A 10,600-nucleotide genomic window follows, 5' to 3' on the forward strand; every position below is an offset into this window, starting at 1 on the left:
CCCATGATATGCCTGCATATCACATCTGGAAGAAAGGAATTAACAATTCCTTTAATTGGAGCACACACCTGAATTGGATTTAAAAAACTAAGATAAATGATCTTCACACCCTCATGCATATATACATATATAGCTATTAAGTTATATATAATTACTTGTGACTTTTTATGTAACATTAATTCATCATAAATTTTAGTTTGTGGTGTTAAAAAATAAATATTTGTATCTGTGGCTTTTTATAGTTATCTAAACATTAGTTACACTGGCCTGCAAATTTAAAATTAATAAAAGTTGGGATGTTGTTATATATATTTTTTTCCAATCTAGCATGGGCAAATGGTTAGTATGCTCGACTCGTAATCTAAGGGTTGGGGGTTCGAATCCTCGTCGCCCAAAACATGTTCACTCTTTTAAGTGTGGAGGCGCTAAAATGTGACTATTCTTTGGTAAAATAGTAGTCCAACAGTTGGTAGTAGGTAGTGATCTCTAGCTGCCTTCCCTCTAGTCTTACACAGCTAAATTTGGGACAGCTAGCGCAGATAGCGCTTGTGTAGCTTTGCGTGAAATCCAGAACTAAATGTTTTGGTTTTAATAACAGATTTTTTCATAATTCAAGTTAGCTGGTTTCTAAACAACAACCCTGCTAATACAGCGGTATGTCCCAGGATTTACAAAGCTAAAACCAGGGGTTCGATTCCCCTCGGTGGGTCAGCACATAGCTCGATGTGGCTTTATCATAAGAAAAACATCCACTAAATAACTATTAATTTTTTCTACCACTTAAGATTTTTTACAAACTTCCTTAGATCAAATTATTATTTTGTTTACTACAATGAAAATTATATTTATTATTATGTTTGAATTCTATAAGGCTCTGACGTAGCGATTGGTCTAGAGCAATCCATAGCCAATGGTTATCAACATTTTAACTTTGTAAGCATAACAAAATCTGATCTGATTTCTATGAAAGTGTTTCCCTTGTGTAAAGTTTGTATCAAGTTTTGTGAAAAATCTGTACGTGAAAGAAAAATGAAATATCATTTTCGGATTCAGCGTCTAAGACTTATAGCAAAACACGTATAAATTTCAAGACAATATAACCAAGGAAAGGTGTGATGTGACTAATTTTACGTAACATAAAAACTAACATTACGAATTCGAAAAAGCTAAGGTGGTGTTCAGGTGTTGTTACGCAAGGCAGTAGGTGTGAGAATCTTCGAAAACGTTACTCTCAGAAAACATCTTATTAAACGGCGAAGGTAAACGTAAGTTATGACAATGTATTACCTAGTTATCGATGTTAAAGGAAATAAGTAACCAGTTTTTTCTTACAAACCACTTTTATTCTTTATATCTTTTCATGTTAACAGTTAGTGTTAATAATGGTAAAAAAATGATGCTTTGTTTACTTTCAGCTTCGAGGGTCTTTGAACACTCTTTTTATGTTTGTATAGAAAGAAAATTGCCAGTTTTCATTCTCCTCAGTATAATAATTTAAAACTGATTTCACAATATGGAGTACTATATGTTTTAAGTATTCACACTTTAAAGGTATATGACAGTATCAGATGTAAATTCTGTTAAATATTATCAAAAACATCTGATGTGATATAGTTGTTATTTGAAAGAAAAGGCTTTTAGTTTTAGGCTCATTTCCAGTTCTTGGCATAATGACTAAATATTTTAAAATTTAATACTCGCAAATATAAAATGCTTATTTTACTTTTATTTATTGTACTGAAGTATATTGCATTGTGTTAAAAAACTTATAAATTATTTCTTTTGCTATACTTATTACTATTACTATCACTAATATATTTTTATACAATACATTATGATATTCAAATTTCAAACGTTTCATGCTTAATTGATAATTTTTACATACATGTTTTCTGCAGACAGTGTTAGAACTTCTGCCATACATTTGTTAACAATTAGAATTGTCATAATAAATTTATAGCTTATTAGACTGCAAGTTCGTTATATCATAGTTTAACTTTTCTGATTGTGTTTATATTATACACTTTTACTATCAGTGTATGTTAATAAACTTGATGTCAGAAATGTAGTTTAAATGTTAATATTATGTAAGTTTTAAATCCTTAATTCAAAAAGACGTATTTGAATATTCTTCTGTTTGCACTGAATTGCTCATTTTAGATATTCTTTCTATCCCTATATAAACTTATAATTTTCAAACAGATATTATTTATGCTATAGATATCTCTGAGATGAAGTATTACTTTGTATTGTTGTAGCCTTAAAGTTTTTTGCTTTAGTGATATACAAGGGTTCAATCTCCCTCAGTGGACACAGCTCTAATCAATATAAGGAAATTGTTTCAAATTACTGATATGATAAGAGTCCAGAACGTTTTGCTCTATTATTTGTTTGCTAGTGTTGGAACTCGGCTGGAGCAGGTGTGGGAAATGTATAAGCCACTTCTTGGTTAGAAAGCCACATAAATTATATATTAGTTTCAGACTTTCACTTTCAGTATATTCTATTTTACATGCATGGCAATATTTTTTATTCTAAATTGCATATTTGAATATTTCTTTTAAATTTTTGAGATCACTGTATTTAGGTTAGATAACAAAACTTACATGAAAGTAAACAAAACACTTGTAATAAACAACATGCACATATTTAGCTTGCTTGTGTAATTCAAAGAGCATGCCAATAAATGAATCATTTGTTTTGACACAAAGCTGCCCCACATAATAAATAATTGTTACTGTACTCTGAAGGAGTTAAATAAGTGCAACTGTAAATATATAAAAGAAAAAACATTAGTTTTTAAATAAATAGTGTATAGCTGTCTCTTACAATGTATAGTTATACTATAAAAATTGGTTATGTAGATGAAACTGTGTAGAATGGACAGCAACTGCCTCTTGTGGAGACACAAGTGTAGAGGACGATGTTTGGAGAGACTTCTGCCTTTTGTAGATTTATTTGACAAGGTTTTGTTACATGGTGGTTACAAGTTTGATCAAGTGGACTGAGCCTGTGTACAGTTTAGAAAATAACCTGATATTCATTTGGCAGTTTCTAGTGGTTATGCAAGTGAAATAAAAAAAATTAAGTTTTTATTTTTAACATGAAAATTTACCTTGCACTGAAAATGACTTAGTGAAAGCCTAATGAATGTATGGACAAGTTATCAGAAAAATATACTTAATTGAAAGATCCAGTTTTTTGTATAAAACAGACCTGTAATGTTTATTAAAAGCGTGATTAAGTTTCATAAAGAATATACTCAATAAAGTCAAGAGTTATTGTATGGTTAGATGGTGGTTACAAGATTGGTCAACATGACCAAGTTCATGTACAGAGGGTTAAATGTTATTTTTTGTTTATCATGTGTGTTCAGAGCCAGTTTTATTATGTATTAATGTAACATCATAACTCATTGGTAAATTGTTTGTATATGATATTTATTAAACGACAGCAACTGTCACCAAAGCAATAAAGTGCAAATACAAAGAATAATTAACAATATTTATCAGTTATATATTTTCAAATAAATTTTAACAAAAAGTAATTTTTTGCAATATCTGTGCATTCTTAAACTGTGTATTAACTACATTTTTATATTTAGCTATTGAATTTGTCATTATTAATGTGTTTTGTAGTATAACTGTTATTCATAAAGTAATTAATTGTTAGAATATTTGAATACTTCCAGTTATATTGAAATGATAATATATTTCAGTCTTTAACTTGATTAGAGGAATTTCGTTAACTCTTCAACTGTCTTTTTCATCTACTTAATATCTTAATATTTTATGGTTGTAATATTTGTTTCATTTTTGATATATGCATGGTGCTCATTGATGGAAATATTCTTAATTATAGTTTTCTTTATGCATCATGATGGAAACATTTTCTTGTGTGTTTTGTTTACTTGTTTGTATCCCAGATGTCAGAGTATGGGCCATTGATAGCTGCAGTGATAGCCCCACATTTGGGAGGAATAGCTGGAGCTTTTATTACCAAACAAGAAGTTCCTGAGTGGTATGAGGTAGTTAGTCTTCTTTTTTTTTTTTCTTTCATTTTGCTGTTGTCTGAGGTATTTAAACTACATAAATTAATAACCCTATTTTCTTAAAAATTAAGTATATTTTACACAGAAGTACAATAAATTCTACATATTGATCTATCTGGGTTACATTTTTGTGTTTGTTTGAGCTATTAATGTCACAAATAATATTAAAATATTCTATTTTGAACTGTTTGATAAATATTCTTCAGTATTGTATACAGTTGTTGTTCTGTATACTTTTATAATGGGAGTACTGTCAGACATAACTATATTTGTTGTTTACTCTTCAGTGAGTTTTAAATTATCCATATCTCAACATGAAAGGAATGTTTTTATATTTCAGTTGGCTCAATTATATGTATTTTAAGTGTAAAACACCATAAATTAGATGGAAGACTTTTTTTTTTTTGTTTCGTACATGTGAGTTTTGAAACAAAACAATTCTAAGAATTTTTCTAGTCACTTTACCTTCATATATACTTCCATTGTTATATACTGAGTATTATTTTTTTGTTTTATATAATGTTAGTACTATTCCTATTATGGACTTTGTATGTAACAAGGGTTTCTGTTTTTTGGTATTTATTTTTAGCTAATTTATAGTTTTGTTTAGATATCCTAAAATCTTTCAGAGTATTCATTTTTAATTTTATGTATATGCCTTAAAATCAGTATTTTTTAAAGATTAGGCTTTAATATCTTGTATATATTGTATATTCTCTGTATACTAATGGGAGTAATAACAGATGCAAAACATAGTTCTATTTTATCTCAGAGTTCGCAAGAGCAGCCAATATCTAACATAAAGTTATAAAAACAAACTTCCTTGAAGGATGAGCTCATATGGAATGGGTTAAATCTAGTGTGCACAGTGGTTTAGAGAAATGAAGATGTTAGTAATATGAAGGGTTTACTGAAAAAATATCAATTTCATATTTTATTTTATTTTTTTATCAGTTAAAACCAAAAATTAGAAGCACTATATAACTTAGAAAAATAAACTGTTGTGGTTGAATATTATTTCTAGCTTACCAACATTTATATTTATGTTCTCTAGTTCTACCATTCTCCTCATTAAGTGTGAGAACAGATAATGTATCAGCATTGACATTTCTCTTAACAAACTTAAACACCTTAGTGTTTGTTTGTTTTTCAAAATAAAACACTTTTAGAGATCTTAACCTGTCCTCTTATAATAACTTCTCCATCCTAGTAGCCCTTCTCTAGACCCATTTCAACAAATTAGTGTCCATCCTAAAGGCAAAGAGCTTGAAAGTTAACAAAATATTCCAAATAACTAGTGTTGTTATAAGAACTTTTGTATGTTCTAGGACTCAGTGTTACAATTTTATTTCTTCTCATGTCTGTTTTTTGACAGTATTTATTAAATCATAAAAATTTATGTGTTTTTCTTATAGCAAAGCCACATTGGGCTATTTGCTGAGCCCACCGAGGGGAATCTAACCCCTGATTTTAGCTTGTAAATCCGTAGACTTATTGTTGTACTAGCAAGGGGCAAAAATTTATGAAAGAAAAACTTAAGTCAACCACACTATATGTATCTAATATATATCCATTGCCATTGAAGCCTTTTGCCTAACACTGGATTAATCAGGCTGGCTGGGATATAACAGACATAATAGTGGGTGAGGCACTGTTTATATGTTGAACAACAACAACTTTGTTGTGAACTAGATTAAACTGTTGAACTGTAATTTGTATCAATTCATTTAAGTCAATTACACATTAGGATTAGATTTGTGATTCCAACGTAAGTTCTGAATATCTAATTGCATTGGGGATTTTGTTAAATGGACGAGTTACATTAGAACTTCAGTTTGTTCTCAGTTTTGAAACCCTGAATAAATTGTTAAAATTATTATAATAAAGTTTGGTAACTTTCATAATTTAATTTGCAGTTTTGCTAAATGAAACCAGTCAATAATGTTGTGAAATAATTTGTCTAGCTATTTTTATGCCAGTTTTGTTTGTGTGATGTGTTAAGAAAAGCATAATAATTGTTATAATTGTTAGCTTCGAAGAATAGTTAGATTAATTTTGCTCTTTTATATACATGTCATTATAAATGCAAAGACTAATCATTCTTCATGGTATTGATAGACCTTGAGAAAACCCGATTGGCGACCACCAAATTGGATGTTTGGACCTGTTTGGGGAACTTTGTACACTAGTATGGGTGTTGCTTCATACCTTGTCTGGCGAGATGGAGGTGGTTTCAGCAGTGATGCTAAACTTCCATTTGCACTGTATGGAACACAATTAGCTCTCAACTGGGCATGGACTCCAATATTTTTTGGATCACACAAAAAGGGCATGGTAAATTTATTTTGAAACTTATTTCAAACATTTTTGTTTAAAATAAAGTTCAAAAAATTAAAATCAAACAGATTGTGAAAGATTACTAGTATCAGCTAAGGCAGGCTTTTTTAAAAGTTTGATACATATTGTGCACTCTCAGGATTCACATGTTCTAATAAACATTTTGATTATGTGTAAAACTAACATCACCTTGTTTTATAAAATGTATGTTGAGTATATATTGCAGACATTTTTAGCTTCATATGAAGTGACACAGGTCATAATTAGTTGAATGTAAATTTTTTACAACATTCCTTTGTTTATAAATACCTGATAATAAGAAAAATATAATAAAGAGTAAGAACTTTCTAAATATGTGTATATATATATATATTAGTTAGTTTAGGTAACTGGTTGGTACCCCTTTATACTAGTGTAATTTATCTACTGGGCTGGGGGCATATTATGCCAACTTCAGGAGGTAAGTTTATCTTGTTTACCTGCAAGTGATAGTACATTATAACTTTTTCACTTTGGAGAGCAGTCACCTTCTCACAACTGTCTGCAGGCAATGAAGGGTGATATAAATGTGGAACATTGTGGGCTTGAGCACCCACATCTTGCTCTCCTAATTTCTATTTTTTTTTAATTTTATTATTTTTAATTTATTGATGTGAGACTGACAAATGGAGGTTAAGACTGATTGATGGTGTATCCCAACTGCATCTTAGGTCATACTTCATCAGTCACCTCCAAAACCTAGAGTACATTTATATCTCATATCATAGCCTGTACCCTAGGGATCCTTTAAATTTGTGAAGTGTTTTTTTTATTTTTGTTTATTAGAAAATATAATTACATGTACATATATAATATCTAAAGAAACAAAATATGAAGAAAAATAGGATTCTTAATTTTAATAACTTTGTATCAGTGTATTTTTCCAAACATACTTTTATATATTTGTCCATGTTGAGTATGTTATGTTGAAATGATTTTTGAGTCTTACCACATCATTACACTTCATGTTGCTATGTCCAGTCACGCTCTGTCTGATGGCTGTGCATAATCACAATATCACTGCAGCATAACTTCTATTGCCAAAGGCTTTATTGTAAAGCTGTTCTGTCTAAAGCATATCCCTCCTCTGTTATTTACAATAGACATCTAGTATATAAGAAGAACAGTTTTTCCAATGCCCATTTAAACAGTTTAATTGCACAAAAATCCATAGGTACCATAGTCCAGCGACATGGCCAATATGTCTCCATTTGGAATAACAAATAATGTATCAGTATCTGTCTTTTGAGGGATACAACAATTGGATGGATATGTTGTGAATGGAAAAATGCTGTTTAAAAGAAATGCAGTGACCAGAAGACAGACAGAGTATACAAGTGACTTAATCACCCTAATTGTTGAGAATGCAGTGATAGAGGAAGACACTGGTCCAAGCTTTATGGAGGAGGAAGTGTTAAATGCACTAAAATGATGAAAACAGGAAAAGCATCAGATATTGATGAAGTAACAACAAAAAACATCTGAAGGTCCTGGATGATTCAGAGTTAAAGACAGTAACAAGTTTATGTGACACAATTTACAGATTTGGTCACATACCTAGTGATTTAATCCATTCTTTATTTATAAAGTTGTCAAAAAACCAAAAGGCAATGGAATACAGAATCATAAACTTAAAAAGCCCTCTTGTGAAAGTAATGCTGAAAATCATGAACAATTTAGAGGCAGAAATAACTGACAATCAGGATTTAGGCCAGGTATAGGCAAAAGAGAAGAAATTTTAAATCCTAGATCATTCTTTCACAAATACATTGAAGTGAGCAAGAAAATATAGATATGCTTCTGACAGGATGTACCATCAAAAGATAATAGATGTGTTAACCAAGTGTGACACACAAAACAGAAATGTAAGATTCATCCAAAATCTCTACTACGAGCAAAAAAACGAGGAGAAAAATTGAAACCAGATTCAAAGAACAAAAAAAAAAAAAAAAAAACCTTCACAATGTTTTGAACACTACAAATCAAATAAACACAACATAACCATAGAAAACACCCAGATACTAAGTAGGGAAACAAATATAAACACATGCAAAATCAAAGAAGCCCTACTTATACAACTAAAATTAAACCTATATAAAAGAACAGCTTTATACTTATACTAATTAATAACCTAACATCTAACTGAAACGCCCCCTACAGTCCTGTACCTGTTTACACTATCATCCCTGAGACATGTGCCTAGCAACAGTCAGTTGGAAACTGTTTGTTAACCTGAAGATGACCTCAGAAGGTCAAAACATTGTTCTCTGCTTTATTAGTAAAAGTGTTAATACCCATACCAGCCATCCTGAGATATATTTTTACTTCAAATGGGTTTCTTGTCACCACAAAGTGGACAAGTTTGTCTGCTTGGACCAACTAATAACTGAAGATAGTAAATGTGAAGCAAGAGACATAGAAATTGCAAGAGTAAGTTTCATCCATATAAAAGATGTATGAAACTAGAGAAGAGACAGAGAACAAACTTATACATACTATCCATTTTCCTGTGACTTGGACATTAACCAAAGAAGTCTGGAATAATATAGTACTAGAAATGTGGATGCTTAGAGGCACATTAAAATATCATATAGAGTATAAAACAAAAGATAAAATATTGGAAATGGTGAAAACAAAGCAGATATACAAAAGAGAAAGTGTCAGTATTTTGACACATTATCTGAACAAATAAGATTAAAAGAACTTTGATAAAGAGCAAAGTGGAAGCTGTAGAGAAAATGGGTCACAGATGTAATGGAATGGTTGTAGTCTAGCTTCAGTGATTGTATGAGAATTGCACAGGACTGATGGGTATGGCAAGTGTTGACAAGTCTCCTTTGAGTTGTTTTGCTGCCCAAAATTCCTTTGTTTTCCAGTGCCATTAAGTGAAAGGTTAATCATTACCTGTAATATTCTTTTTCAATTTGAAACATCTTTATGACCTGATTGTATTAAGGTTTTGCTTAAATGATCAGTTTGGTGGAATCTCACTACCTATGAGATGACAACGTTAAAATGTTCTGGTACATTCCATTCCACTGCAACTTTATATCAGCCATTGTTGTCATGCAACTTGTTGATCTTGTTTTCAAAATCATTTTTATATAATGCACTAACCCCTCTTTTACTTCAGTAAGTGAGCTCACTGAAACCTGTTGCGTTTTTTGTTTTTTTTAACATTTGGTTTTATATGTTGTCAAAACTTTAATTTTCCATTTAATTCTGCCATTAGATGCTTAAGGAAATGTTTATTTTCCATTCTAAAAGTTTTAATGTAATGGTCATTGTTCTGCAGGTTTCTAGTTTGCATCCCATGAATGAAAAAAAAAAATTGCTCTCCCTATTTTGTGGTTATGTCTGGATTGTAAAGGTGACATTCAAAGCCCTGACATTAACATGGAATACCAGTCATATTTATGAGTGAATAGTTTGTCATATTTTATATCTACATGCAAGAGCTTCAAATTTTTGTAAAAGCTTAGTCCCATCCATGTTACAAAAACACAAATATCATTAGTCATATCTACAAGTAAATGTATTTTTCTGCATTTCTTAGGAAAGCTATCATTATTGCCAAAGACCATAAGCTGATATAATTGTTGAAATGTTCCCAATATCAGCAAAATTCAAACTTTAAACTTGCATATTTTAAATACTTTTAGCCTAATGAAGCACTCGAACTTCCTTTGTCCCATAACACTAATGATGTATAAGCATTAGTAAAGTCCTAAAGGTGTACTCTAAGTTGTTGTTTTTTTTGGTTTTTCTATCATTTGTAGGCACTTGTTGATATTATAACTTTGTGGGGTACAATTGGAGGTTGCATCTTCACTTTCTGGCCAATCAATCACACAGCATCATATCTGATGATACCATATATTGCATGGGTTACATTAGCTTCTGTCTTGAACTACTGTATTTGGAGAGATAATAAAGACAAAGACTGATTTCAAGACCTTTTATTAATTTTTAATTTTGGTGCATTATTGAACTTTGAATCATATATCTATTCTGAATGTACTGATTGAAAAAAAAGAGAGCCAAAGTTATACTATTTTTAGATATCCCTAATTTAAGGACTAAGAATTACTTTATTACTTTTGAAAGTTTTTGTAAGAATAAAATACAGATTTTATAATTTGTGAAAATGTTTGAGATATGAATGGACTTTGA

The 10,600-nt window shown here is 30.4% G+C and overlaps 1 protein-coding gene across 3 annotated transcripts; it reads left to right on the forward strand.

Moving 5' to 3' along the window:
* The first annotated feature begins 574 nt into the window (after window positions 1–574).
* LOC143225491 (translocator protein-like) lies at window positions 575–10,575 on the forward strand. Of its 3 annotated transcripts, XM_076454990.1 has the most exons (5): window positions 893–1,265; window positions 2,865–2,966; window positions 3,926–4,027; window positions 6,170–6,385; window positions 10,207–10,575. In XM_076454990.1, the coding sequence occupies exons 2-5, from the start codon at window positions 2,865–2,867 to the stop codon at window positions 10,372–10,374; spliced, it is 588 nt and encodes a 195-aa protein (XP_076311105.1). In that variant the 5' UTR covers window positions 893–1,265; the 3' UTR covers window positions 10,375–10,575. The 3 variants fall into 3 exon arrangements, with proteins under 3 accessions (XP_076311106.1, XP_076311105.1, XP_076311107.1); XM_076454991.1 differs by lacking the exon at window positions 2,865–2,966 and having other exon boundaries at window positions 575–1,265; XM_076454992.1 differs by lacking the exon at window positions 2,865–2,966 and having other exon boundaries at window positions 896–1,259.
* The last annotated feature ends 25 nt before the right edge of the window (window positions 10,576–10,600 follow it).

Source organism: Tachypleus tridentatus, chromosome 9 (genome assembly GCF_004210375.1).
Source record: "Tachypleus tridentatus isolate NWPU-2018 chromosome 9, ASM421037v1, whole genome shotgun sequence".
Taxonomy (NCBI): domain Eukaryota; kingdom Metazoa; phylum Arthropoda; class Merostomata; order Xiphosura; family Limulidae; genus Tachypleus; species Tachypleus tridentatus.